General features: G+C 31.4%; 1 protein-coding gene across 1 annotated transcript; it reads left to right on the top strand.

Annotated features, from left to right (window-relative positions):
- Positions 1–10,976: 10,976 nt before the first annotated feature.
- On the top strand, positions 10,977–13,148 carry LOC127249355 (uncharacterized). Its single transcript, XM_051272108.1, has one exon. The coding sequence runs from the start codon at positions 11,038–11,040 to the stop codon at positions 13,063–13,065; it is 2,028 nt and encodes a 675-aa protein (XP_051128065.1). The 5' UTR covers positions 10,977–11,037; the 3' UTR covers positions 13,066–13,148.
- Positions 13,149–13,843: the final 695 nt, after the last annotated feature.

Below are 13,843 nucleotides of genomic sequence, written 5' to 3'. Positions count from 1 at the left end.
TACGTGTAGACTTGATGAAGCAAAATTTTTATATACACATTAAATGGATCGAGCCGAGTCCGGTCCAACTCGGCCGATCCGGTCCGCTTACGAAAACCCGATTTCTCACCAAAAATTCAAAATTCGAATCAAACAAATATATATGTGGAGTAAAATTGAAAAGGATAAAGTTAAATCCGATCTAGATCTGGAAAAACTCATTTTCTTCCCTCACACTTCTGTCGATCCCAATTCTGAAGAAATTACTCTGGAGGAAAAAGGAGGTGGTGGAGAAGAAGATAATCGTGGTGTAGAATCGGGAAAGGGAAAAATGGTAGTAAAGCCGCGGTCTGCACAAGATTTGGGAAGAAGAAAGCCGATTGAAAGGTAATTGGGCCAATTATCCAAATTAATTTTTTGTTATTGCCCCAAATTAATTTGTTTATTTACTTTTTGGATTATGGTTAATTTTAGGCTATATTAATTACATTTTATTTATTTTGACTTCTATTTAATTTTTTTATTTAATATATACAAATTTATTTTGTATTAAAGTTAATTTTTTTTAGAATGACTTCTGACTAATTGTAAATTTATTAATGAAGTTTAACTTTTTTTTACAAAAAATAAATTTATACTATATGTAAATTGTAAATTTATTTTTTAGATTAAACTTTTTTTTTTTTTTGAAATCATATATTTAAACATAGGTGTTTTAAACTTTGGGGGTTATAATTATAAATAAATTAATACTATATGTTAAGCTAAGGAATTTAAAATTTTAATCGAATTAGTTATTTAGTTAATTTTTTATATAAGTATTTATTTATTAATAGGATAAATTAATATTGTACAATTCTATTCGTTTGGAAGATGATTTTGATGAGAAAAAAAGATGATGTTTTTGAAATAAATGAAAATGAGATAATGTTCTTAGAAGAAAATAATTAAAAAGAGCAATGACTGAAAACAGAAATATGGAATTTGTAGAGCAGCAGTGTACCCATACTGCATCCGGAGATCTATCAAGTTTGAATTTTAAAGCTGGTATATTTATTGAATTTTCTAAAACTATATTTTAATATTAGTATATATTTGTTTTGAGATAACAAATATATATGATAATATTTCTTATCTTGTAAGAGCAAGAAGTTCAAATACAAAAGGAGATAAAAGAGTTTTTTTCGAAATCTCTACGAAAATGACAGAAGGTTTGCATAAAAAAAAAAGCTTGGTCCATATATGTTTCAATCGAAGAATAAGTCTTTGAAAAGTATGTTTTCAAAAGATAATGCAAAAAAGATGGATAGAACAATTTCAATTTTTTTTTATTTTAATGCAATACCATTTTACGTTGGTAGTTGGTAATAATGGTCCTTACTACCAAGCAATGATTGACACGATTGCATCTACTAGAATTGGAGTTAAATGACCTACTGTAAGCAAATTGAGGGTGAATATTTGAACGGAAAGATGCAAAGAAGTTGTACAGTATGTTGATTCTTTAAAGCATAAATGGAAAATATATAGATGTACAATTATGTCTGATGGATGGAGCACTCGCACAAACATCCAATCATAAATTTTATGGTTTATTGTAATACAAATTTGATATATCACAGTTCGATTGATTGTACAAATAAGGCAAAGACTGCTTAGATTTTGTCTACACCCTAATGGATAAGGTTGTAGAATCAGTAGGGGTTGATAATATTGTACAAATTGTAACCAATAGTGAATCTAGTATGAAGGTTGCAGGGAAAAAATTGATGAGGAAAAGGAAACACATTATTTTGTCTTCATGCACTGCATATTGCATTGAGTTGATGTTAGAAGACATCAGAGATATATTGTCAGTGAATGATATGATCAAAGAAGCTAGTAGAATTACAGGATTTATATACAACAATGATAAAGTGGTCAATCTCATAAAAACATATACGAATGGACGACATTTGTTGCGACCAGGCATAACAAGATTTGCAACCAAATTTTTTACAATAGAGAGTTCTCTGAGATATGCAACTGATTTAAAAAGAATGTGTACTTCAGAGAATAAATTGAGTACAATAATAGCTCAAGAAGAAGACATGAAATTGGATATATATATATATATGACATGATTCTGAATGAAAGATTGTAGAAACGGATACGGCGAGTTTGTGGGGTCATGGAACCCTTGGCGAAGGTTTTAAAAATAGTTAATTAAGATAAAATCTACACTACCTATCATTTATGAGGCAATGGATATGGCAAAAATGACAGTTAAAACCATAGTGCAAAATTTTCAGCAATATTGGGATATAATCGATGAAAGATGGTATAATCAATTGTATCAAAATTTGCATGCAACGGGTAATTATGTTTGTTACTTGTTTTACATTGTATAAATTGTTATTTTATTTTCTAATTTTATATACATTTGATGCAACTTATTTTTTTAATCATGGTCTTCAAAACTCTGGTATTTGTGAATTCGATTCATCGGAGATTCGAAAATGAGTCAAAAAAGTTATTAAAAAACTCAAACCAGATTTATCTATACAAGTAAAGGCTATGAATGAGTAAAATGTGTGAAACTTATCAATAATTTTTCGAACATTCAAGAAACATATATATACATTGTTATACACACATATATATTAATTCTAATAATTTTATATTATCTATAGATAAATACATTTGTTAACAAAATTAAAAAATGTGGAAGTGCACTTACTATTAGAGCTATAGTTACATATTTACCATGTATGCATTAATTAAAATGTATCATTCAGTTATATCTTAAACATACTTGTTATAAAATATTGTATTATTAATAATTTTTCATTTATTTTTAATAGCTAACTAGTGGAATATGTATGTGATGAAACCCTTGATTTAAGAAAATTGCATTAAAAGTTTTGAGTCAAACTTGCATATCATTTAGTTGTGAACGCAATTGGAATACGTAGTCTTTGATCCATACTAAATTTCGGAATAGATTAGTTATTGAGAAACTACATAGATATGTCCACTACGACATGCATCTTCGAGTAAAAAAATTTATGTGAAGGATAGACACTGACAATTTTTATGACCCAAATGATTTGAATCATATTTTTCAATAAAAATGATATTTTTGAGGAATGGGTCACAAAAGATAAATCTACATTTATTTATGATGGTGATTTGAATTTGTTGGATAAGGCTATTGATGAAAGTGAATGTATAAGTCAAAGTCGGCATAATGATCATGATAGTGATATGTTTTTATCTCAGTTCATAGTTGATGGAAAAAAGAAGCCCAAGAAAAAATATCATAAAACAAAAATACAAGGAAAAAAAAATAAACAATATAATCGTCATCAACTAATTGTACAAATTACTTCTAACACATAAATCTCCAAACATAGATAATTCTCTAAATCTTTTTTGCATTGAAGCATACTCATATTACCTACTATACGTCATATAGATTTCATGTTGCAAAACTTCTAATTATGCTCCAACTTTCATAAAGATCCAATATGCAAACAACATTCATTTCATCTATAGCTATGTAACAAACAAAACAAGAGAGAGAAAAGAAGCAAAATCAAAGCTAAACTAGGTGAATTGACTCTCATTGAAGATGAACAGTAGCAAAAAAAAGGATATAAATATAATTACAAAGAAAACGTGTAGACACTTTAGAGGAAAAAATAAAAGACAAATAACAACTCTATGTTTAACTAAGTAAAAAAAATGAACATAACAAAACATAAAACTTAACACAAGAGAACATATTTACACATAACATAATATATATTGAGTGTAGATAAGCTCCCCTTAAGGCATGATTGTCATGGGCCATTCAACACATGGGCCTGAGTCAAAAGTCTCGAAAGCTATCCAGAAAGATCGGCCTTGTTCAAAGCTGTCTTAGTGAAGTAGAAGCCGCCGGATACAATCGGCGGAGATAACCTTTGTCTTATTTGTGAACCTAAGATGAAAGTTGTTTGGCAAAAGAAATCGGAAGTATTTGAACCACCGGAGACACTTGTCATTGGCAAAGACACCGAGATTGACTACCCTCCTTGGTCTATACCTCTTTTTGAACCAGGGGTTACGGGGATGTTCATTTTCAAGATCAGTAGCCACTGGGAAGGATGATTAGATTGAAATAGAGTTTGTGTGTCGGCTCCAGAATCTCAAAAGAATACCAATTGAAATTAGAGGGCATTTTTATGTGAAAGATCATCACAAAATCTAATTTATGGCATACTTTATTAATATGTTTCGCTTGATATGATCCAAAGCCTGTTTGTGAAGATTATTGATATTTTTAGTATTTCTAAGTGATGTTCTGGCTCAGAAATGCCTAAATGTGAATAGGCGAGCGAGGGTGCAGTCAGCTGTGGCGAGCGATACTCTTTCCACTTGCCCTTAAGCCAGCCAACCAGACATCCACCGCTGATGAGCGGAGATCCATAAGTTTCCATAAGTATTTAAGTGTTGATCTCCCAGTGGTCAGCCATTACCGGCCAGCGACGATAGCCTCGCTTGAGTTGTGCCGATGCCCTCCAGCCAAACCAAGTCTAGTAAGGTGAACGAGGAAGATCTGTGCCCAGCTAATGCAGTCTCACAAGCGAGCGAGTAAGCTTGGATTTAAGGCAGTTCCAACCGATCAACCAACTAACTGTCTAACTACCCAACAGTTGCAAAATCTATAAATAAGGTCATATTTTATTTTTAAAATATATCATATCATATGTGATATACTTCTTGCTTATATTTTGTTCATTTTTCGAGAGCTCAAATTCTGTAAGAGAGTTCTGTTGGTTATAGGAGGTCGAGGGAGTGGAGATTCTCTCTTCCTCTAACCCGCCCAGTTTTAGTTACTTTCTAGGCAGATTAACAACTTTTAGTATTACTTTGTTACTGCTTTTGTAACATAGATTTACCATTTTCGTAGTTATACATCAATATCATGATTTCTCCATATGCGATCTCATTCCCAAATTCAAGTTTGTATTTGATTGTTTAAATTTGGAATTTTAACTCGTTGTGAAAAATTCTTCTGAAGAATTGATTATCCAAGCTTAATTTTGCGTAGTCTTATTAACAAATTTTAGATAGTTCAACGTAATTAAGTACGTGAGAGCCTTCTCGACGTGCTTCATTATTGTTTTAAATTCAATTTTGATTAAATAAAAGTATCAGAAGAGTAAAATCACTTATGAAACAGATTCTAGAATGATTACCACTTATTAGTTATGATCTAGAATGGATGGAAACAGATCAAACAGACACAAACCAAACAGTCAAACACACAAGTCTGTCACCCCTGAGTAACTGTGTCTAGCAAATGGAGTATTGGAAAATTATATATACAAAGAGAATTTATTTTAGGTAATAAAATATAGATAAAAAAAAAAAAAAAAAAAAAACATAGGTGTGTGTTTGTATTAAAATAGAATATATCAAATCAAAAGCAAACTAAAAATAAGAAAAAGTACGATGGGGCATTAGAGTAACAAAGGAAATTATTGTGTATTATTTTCTACTAAAAAACTTAAACACCAAATGGACTGCACTTCAGTATATATGAATATAGGAGTGCTGTAGTTTGGGAGCGAAGCTTAAGGCATATATTTATTTTTGGTGCAGAATTTAAAAAATAATGATATTTTAATTTAAGTGAATAGTTAAAGTGGTGTAAAGATAATTTTGTCCCTATTTTTTTGGTAAAAAAATAATGATGCGATAACAAAGTAAGAGTATTTATGTAAAATAGTGGGATAATAATATCTAAAAGAAATGTATACGTTAACTCAAGGCAGACGAAAATGTAAAATGTATACGTTAAAGGTGGGGCAGGGGGAGTATTACATATAATTTGTGTTATAATTAAATAATACTCCCTCTGTTCCAAAACTATACTTTGGGTTGTGTTTGGCATGAGATTAAAGAAATATTAATATTATATTGGTAGTGGGTAAAAAGTACGGGTAAAAGACTTTTTTGCCCTTGTGAGTGTATTAGTGTAAAAAGCAGTTGCAATTATATAATAATAATGAGAAAATAAGACTTGTTTTTAAACGGACAAAAATAGTAAACATGACTATTGTATTGGGGCGGGGGGAGTATCTAATTCTGATGGATTCTGGTGCGATATAGATTTTCTTATTTAGCATACATAAAACTCTCAAACAATAGATGTTATACATGTTGTGTTAAATAAAAATATATAGGTGTATTGTATTTATATATTCCCTCCGTCATTCAAATTTATGTTTACTTTTCTTTTTACGTTATTGAAAAATATTCTCGTTACCTTTTTAAGTAAAAAATTATTACATTTTTGTACATTTTTTTACTATAAAAGAAAAAAGTAACAATTATTACTCACTTTTATTAAAACTCGTGCACAGTTAAATGAGTATACATTTGCACGACGGAGGAAGTAAATTTGTTATGTTGAAATCAATTATAATATATGTTGTGGTGAGACAGTGTCATGTGCAAATAGTTCAAGTACTTCATTTTGTTTTATATAAGGATACTTCATGTATTGTATCTCATATGTTGTGTTGTATATTCTTATATTATGTATTGTCATTCATATGTTGTTTGTATTTATATGATATCTTATTTGTGGTTATATTTGTGCTTTCAATTTATTTTGTATTTGTATTATATTAACATAATTATGTACGCAATATTATCTTTAGAAGTATTATTTGTCTTTATAATATGTCTACAATTTATCTAAAATAAAATTGTCATAATTCTCCAGGTTTCGAAATTCAACGTAAATCTCTCATATACTTTAAAAATTACATGACGTCTTCTTATATGACGTTTATTTATAAACGCCTCAGGTTACCTGCCACACATGGTTTGCCTAGTGTGACTTGCCTGTCGGACCTAATTTACAAAGTATTAGGTTCGGCCGGGGGGTTTACTCAGTACGCACTTTCGGGTAGCGGCTGCGGGTTCTCATATCATCAAAATATATATATATTGCATGGAACTCCCGACATGCAAAATATATATATATATATATGAGAAATCATATTTTCATCGCACAAAATATGTAAAAAATGGTTTCTTACAATGTTTGTAAAATATAAAAGGGTGTCATGTAATTTCTAAAATATAAGGGGACTAACGTTGAGTTTCGAAACCAAATGAGAAATTAATGACAATTTTACCTTTACGTAATTATTTAGTAATTATTGACAATTTTACCTTTACGTAATTATTTAGTAGGTCCATACTTTCATACATATTTAGCTTAACTCACCCTATACGAAATGTGAGTACGCCCAAAATTTCCTAAATTTTAAGATAGAAATGTTGAATCTACCCTAATTAGTTCAAGTTCAGATTAGACCAATTAATCCGGTCAAATTTTGGTTTTATTTAGATATAAATTTACAAATTTTAGAAACAGTAAAAATAAATATTTTAATGTAATATTTAAAATATTATTAATGATAAATTATAAAAAAAAAAATTAATTTCCATATAAATATATTTATCTTCCAATCTAATTGCCATAATTATATTTTATATTTGCTAAATAATGTGTAATTATGGTGTTTTTTTATTAGTTAGATTCCATATTTAAAAAAAAATAAAATCCTCTTAAAATATCAAATTAAATATTATTTAAATTTAATTTAGGTTGAAAAAAACTATTCATAAAACAAACAAAAGAATACCATTTAATTATAAGAAAAACTTAGTAATACATGTTTATCTAGATAAATTTCATAAAATAAACAAAATATTGTTCAAACTTTTGACACTGGCAATCACTAATATTTTTTTCTTCTGAAATATATTATATTAAATATCTAGTTTTTTACTATTTATATATTTTTCAAAACTAGAAACAATGGATTTGTTTTAATTTTTATTTAAATAGTATTTTAATTTGATATTTTATGTATATATATTTTTTTTATTGAACATAATATAGATTGTATTGAAATATTGATTTTCGTTATAATCAAAACCAAACAAATTATGTATGTTTGTTTTACGAAATAGTTTAAAGGGATTTTTTTTTTTATTGTGAAATATAGAGTATTGCGTGGATAATAATAAAATAATTAATATATACTCCCTCCGTCTCAATACAATAGTCATATTTATCATTTTTGTCTTTTCCAAAACAATAGTCTTATTTCCATAAATAACTATATCACTATAAAATTACCATTATTTTTTTATTATTATCACACAATTGTCATTATTTTTTACACTAATACACTCACAAGGGTAAAAAAGTTTTTACCCGTACTTTTTACCCACTACCAATATAATATCAATATTTCTTAAATCTCGTGCCAAACACAAACCAGATTATAATTTTGGAACGAATGGAATATAATATATTAATTTCTTTTTGAAAAATCGTTGGAGAAAATTCAAAGGAACACCCCCAATTTGTTTGTGTTTTTTATTTCAATTTATCTTATCATAAAAATTATTTTTTCACAAAATATTATTGAAACTAAAATTCAAATAAAAAATTCACAATAAGATTTAATTTTAATAGTATTTTGGTATGATTATTATTTATTGAAAAACATAATGTAATAAGAGTTTATTCCCTTAAACATTTTTATGTGAATGATTTTTTTTTTTAATATTATTAAAACAGGTAGGGAAGCTATAATTGTAAATCACAATCGAATCTATGGAAGCTTTAAAAAATACAATTTAAATATATTAATACAATATATATACTTTATTCATTCAAAAAAAAAAAAATCAATACAATATATTACTCCTTCCGTCCAAATTGAATAGGAGTTCTTTGGAATTTGTAGTAAATTAAAAAATAATAGTTTTTTTTTTTTTAAGTAGAAGGGTATAAGAAATTTTGATATTTATGTATTTTGATTTTAAATACTAAAGTAATTGTATTTGTAATGATATAGTCCCTTCGTCTCATAGCTGCGTATCCGTTTTCTTTTTGCACGGAGTTTTAGAAATATTAGTATTATATTGGGATGTAGTAAGAATAAAGTAGAAATGACTAAAATAACCTTATTAGTATTATGTGATATAAAGATAATGACATTTGTGTAATATATTGTAAGTTGTAAGGGTATTTGTAATGTTAGTTAGATAGTATAGTTACTAAAAAAGAAAATGAATACTTTGTTACGAGACGGATTAAAATAAAAAAATAAATACTTTGTTATGAGACGGATGGAGTATTTGTAATTTTAGTAAAAAAATTAAAAAATATTTTGGTATTAGTCTATGATTATCTTTCTCTAAAATAAAAAATAAATACTTTTTAATGAGACAGACAAAAAATAGTAAAAATAATACTTTAAATCGGGACGAACGAAATATTTTTTATATTACGAAAACAATTCTCCATACCCAGTATAAAAAATACATTTATTCAAAAATACAAAATAAACAAATTCAAATTTAATAAACTCAAAACAACCCTTAATTTCAAATGAAAACCCAACAACCCTTGTGTTCGTGGATTTATTAGCTATAGTCAACGGATAGAGTGAATAATAAATAAATGTGTACAGTAATTAATTAGATAAATACAATGTGTGACATGGTCCAAAGATTAAATAAAGATATACATATATTTTCTTTTACAGGCCATTACATTAAAAGGTTTAAATAATATTGCGATATAATGGCATGTAAGACGAAATATTGCGATATAATGGATCAAATAAACTTGTCCCAAAACTCAATCTTCATCCCAAAGCCTTGTAATCCGACCCATTGACCCGTTTGACTCTCACCGAGTTAAAATTTCTTTCTTTCTCTCCTCTCCTATTTAGTTCTAATGGTGTGCGTTCTCTCCTTTACTTTGAAGTTTTTTATTAGATTCATCCATTTCTGTTTTTTACTTTCCGATGAGTTCGCTCTTTTGCGTGTTCTTAGTGTTTGAGAGGTTAAAATCGGTGCATCGATTAGTCGATTTAGGGTTCCGATAGATAGGACTTCGTTGGTTTGGAGTTTTGCGAATCATTTGAGAGTCGCCGGAAAATTGCTGTCGAATCGGAACTGTTTCGCTGCTGGATATTGAAGTTTCTGCTGTGTGCTGCTGCTTGTTTTCGTTGTAGACACGAGTCACTGTTCGTTGGTGGATTTCCGAAACTGTTCGGGGATTGAGTCGAGTCTTAGTTGAATCGAGGAATCGATGGTCAATTGCCTATACAAATTGTTTCTGGTGCCTGTTGATCAATCCAGAAAGAAGCTGATGCTTGCTTGATTTTATTCTCAATCCATTCAATACCTTGAGTTTTACTTTGATTTTAATCTTGAACGCAAACCAGTTGATGTTTTTACAATCTAACGAGTGTCATATGTGTTAAGAAGGGATCCGGACATCCAATCTAAAACCAATTGGCGATAGGTGGAGTGGGCCTTCACCCTAATATAATAGAAGAGTTCCCACATATTTAACAATGTGAGACAATATTCAACAATATGTCCAATTTAAAGATCGACCAATTTTTGCAATATGCCTGGACAGTATGGTTGCACAATCTGTCCAATTTACGTTGTGTATGTATATATATATATATATATTTGTGTGTTTAAAAATTATGATTTTGTTTAGTTGTAGTTTGGTTTGAAATAAAATATTGAGGTGAATTTTATGTAAATAGTATTTTGTCTGTTTCAATTCAAAGTGCATTTTTTACTATTTTGTTCTTTCTATTCTAAAATATCTTTTTTTAATTTTAATAAAATAATCATATAAATACTAAAATACATTTACATTGAATTTTTACTTAAATTATAAATATATTATTTACACATATAATTATTTTATACTTAAAATAAAAAAATATATATTAAAATTTTTTATGCACTTACATTAATCAATAAAATAAAAAAAAAAAAAAAAAAAACCCTCTCAATTTCAAAATCAAGCCAAACAAACTAGTAATATATGCGAACTTATTATCTATTGCGAGACTATTAGGTTGAATAATAAATAGATGTGTTTAGAAAGTAATTAGATAAATAAAGCGTGCCACATCGTGCAAGTTATTTCCTTTGCGCCCAAGAAATATCGCCTAATATAAAATGGACCCAAACTCGCCGGAGTCAGTACAATCGTACTACACCTCACCTGAAACCGACGGCGCTACTGCTCCACCGACGGAATCCGCCATGGACGACCTCGCGACCGACCTCGAGAACATCTACAATCCACCAGATCCACTAATGACCTATACCGAAAACATGTCCGCCACTTACAAATCGTCCGGTAATCCCTGCCTCGACTTCTTCTTCCACGTCGTACCGGACACTCCCCGAGACTCCGTCGTCGACCGGCTGAAGCTCGCCTGGGAACACGACTCCGCCACCACTCTAAAGCTGATCTGCAACCTCCGAGGCGTCCGAGGCACCGGAAAATCGGATAAGGAGAATTTCTACACGGCGGCGCTCTGGCTGCACGAGAATCATCCGAAAACGCTCGCCTGCAATCTCCGATCGATCGCTCAGTTCGGATACCTCAAGGATCTGCCCGAGATACTCTTCCGACTCATCGAAGGAATCGAAGTGAGAATCAAGAGAAAAGACGCCTGGAGAAGCTGTAGAAAGGGGAAAGGAAAATCTAGAAAGTTCTACTTCCTCGCGAAGAAGAACAGCCGCAGCAAAGACGATCCGAAATCGGTAGAGGAGAAGCGGTTATTAAGAGCGAGAGTGCCTCGGGAGAAACGAATCGAAGCGAATTCGATCAAAGTGAAGGCGGAAATGGAGAAGGCAAGACAACTGCGGACCTCCAAAATCCTAGCTATGGCGGAAAGAGCTTCCGAAAGATACAATCGCGATTCCGATTACCGATTCCTCCACGATCAGGTATCAAATCTCTTCGCCGAATTACTGAAATCCGATCTTCAATCGTTGAATTCCTCTTCTCCAACCGATCAGTTCAAACCTATTAGCCTAGCTGCAAAATGGTGCCCTTCCATAGATTCCTCTTACGATAGAGCTCTGCTCCTCTGCCAAAACATAGCTAAGTTAATATTCCCTCGTGAATCATCGCCGGAGTATGAAAACCTCATTGAAGATGAATACATTTCTAGAGTGAGAAACAGGCTCCGGAAGGAAGTCCTGTCGCCATTGCATCAAGCTCTGAAGCTCCCCGAGGTTTCCATGAGCGCCAATCAATGGCAATCCGTCGCCTACAACCGCGTCGCCTCCGTCGCAATGCGGAACTACACCGACACATTCCTCCGCCGCGACAACAGCCGATTCCGTGAATATCTATCCGACGTGCAATCCGGCAAATCAAAGATCGCCGCCGGAGCTCTGCTTCCGCACGAAATCATCGCAAAGAATTCGAAAGGCAGCAGTGGGGCGCAGATCGTCTCCGAGCTGCAATGGAATCGAATGGTGAACGATTTACGCGAGAAGGGGGAATTATCCAACTGTCTCGCCGTTTGCGACGTCTCGGGGAGCATGTACGGAACTCCGATGGAGGTTTCCGTCGCGCTCGGATTATTGGTCGCCGAGCTTAACGACGATCCGTGGAAAGGCCGAGTGATGACATTCAGCCACGATCCGCAGCTGCATTTGATTTCCCCGGGGAATCTCCGCGCGAAAACGAGCTTCATAGAGAACATGGCCGCCGGATTCAACACCGATTTTCAGAAAGCATTCGACCTGATATTGGAATTAGCAGTAGCAGAGAATTTGAGTGAAGATCGGATGATCAAGAGGGTGTTCGTTTTTAGCGACATGGAATTCGACGCGGCTTCAATTAGCCCGTGGGAGACGGATTATATGGAGATATCGAGGAAGTTCCGGGAGAAGGGGTTCCGGAAAGTTCCGGAGATCGTATTTTGGAATCTCCGGGACTCATCGGCGACTCCGGTGAAGGCGACGGAGAACGGGGTGGCTTTGGTGAGCGGGTTTTCGAAGAACTTGCTCACGCTTTTCCTCGAGAAAGGCGGGGCGATCGATCCCGGGGAAGCGAGCGGGATTGTCGATGACGGAAATGGCGGACGGTCGTCGGAGACGACGGCGGAGGAGAAGAATCCGGTGGCGACGATGGAGGCGGCCATCGCCGGAGAATTGTACCAAAGCCTTGTGGTGTATGATTGATGTAAGTGAGAACGTAGGAGTTGTGTTTTGAACCTTGTCTTCTTTAATTTTATATTTGAATGAAGCTTTCTTTTCTTTTTTTATTTAATATATATAATTTTGAAGTTTATTAATTATATTATATAAATAAATAGTTTGAATTGAAATTTTTTTATTTAATAGTATATTAAATCGAAAAATTGGTTACTGATTTGGTATTAATATATTATTAAATAAATAAATAGCACAATTAAAGATTTATTGACTTTTGGAGTGTGTGGTTTCTAAATAGTTTTAAGAGATTTTTTTTGTTTAAATTGAGAAATAGAAAATTGTTTAGGTAATATAAAAATAATAAATATTTATAAATATATTACTCACTTCGTCTCGTATATCGTGTTACATTGTATCTGCTACATTGTAGACACTTTATTTTAGGAGGGGTGTAATCAGTAGATAATTAAGAATGTATTAGTGAAAATAATTATCCTATAATATAAATAATTATGAATTAAGATTAAGATAACTAATTAGTTTAATTAAAATTTTAAAAAAAAAATTAAAATTTTAAAATGAGATTAAAGTGTATAATTATTTTAAAAAAAAGAAAGTGACATAGTATGTGGAACGGACAGAAATAGCAACGTGGACATGGTATGTGGAACGAATGGAGTAATATTTTTTAAATAAAACATGTCCTTTTTTATATATATAATAAGAACACAATAGTGTTATATTTAGGTAATATAACCTCCGTAAACATCCTACAATATTTTTTTTTTTATTTGTCTCAAACTCA

Source organism: Andrographis paniculata, unplaced genomic scaffold (assembly GCF_009805555.1).
Source record: "Andrographis paniculata isolate CXL003 unplaced genomic scaffold, ASM980555v1 Contig35END, whole genome shotgun sequence".
Lineage (NCBI taxonomy): Eukaryota > Viridiplantae > Streptophyta > Magnoliopsida > Lamiales > Acanthaceae > Andrographis > Andrographis paniculata.
The sequence above is the reverse complement of the archived record's forward strand: the minus strand, read 5'-3'. Positions and strand labels throughout refer to the sequence as shown.

Excerpts from the sequence above, each read along its gene's own strand:
- LOC127249355 (XM_051272108.1), top strand. The coding sequence starts at position 11,038 with ATGGACCCAAACTCGCCGGAGTCAGTACAATCGTACTACACCTCACCT.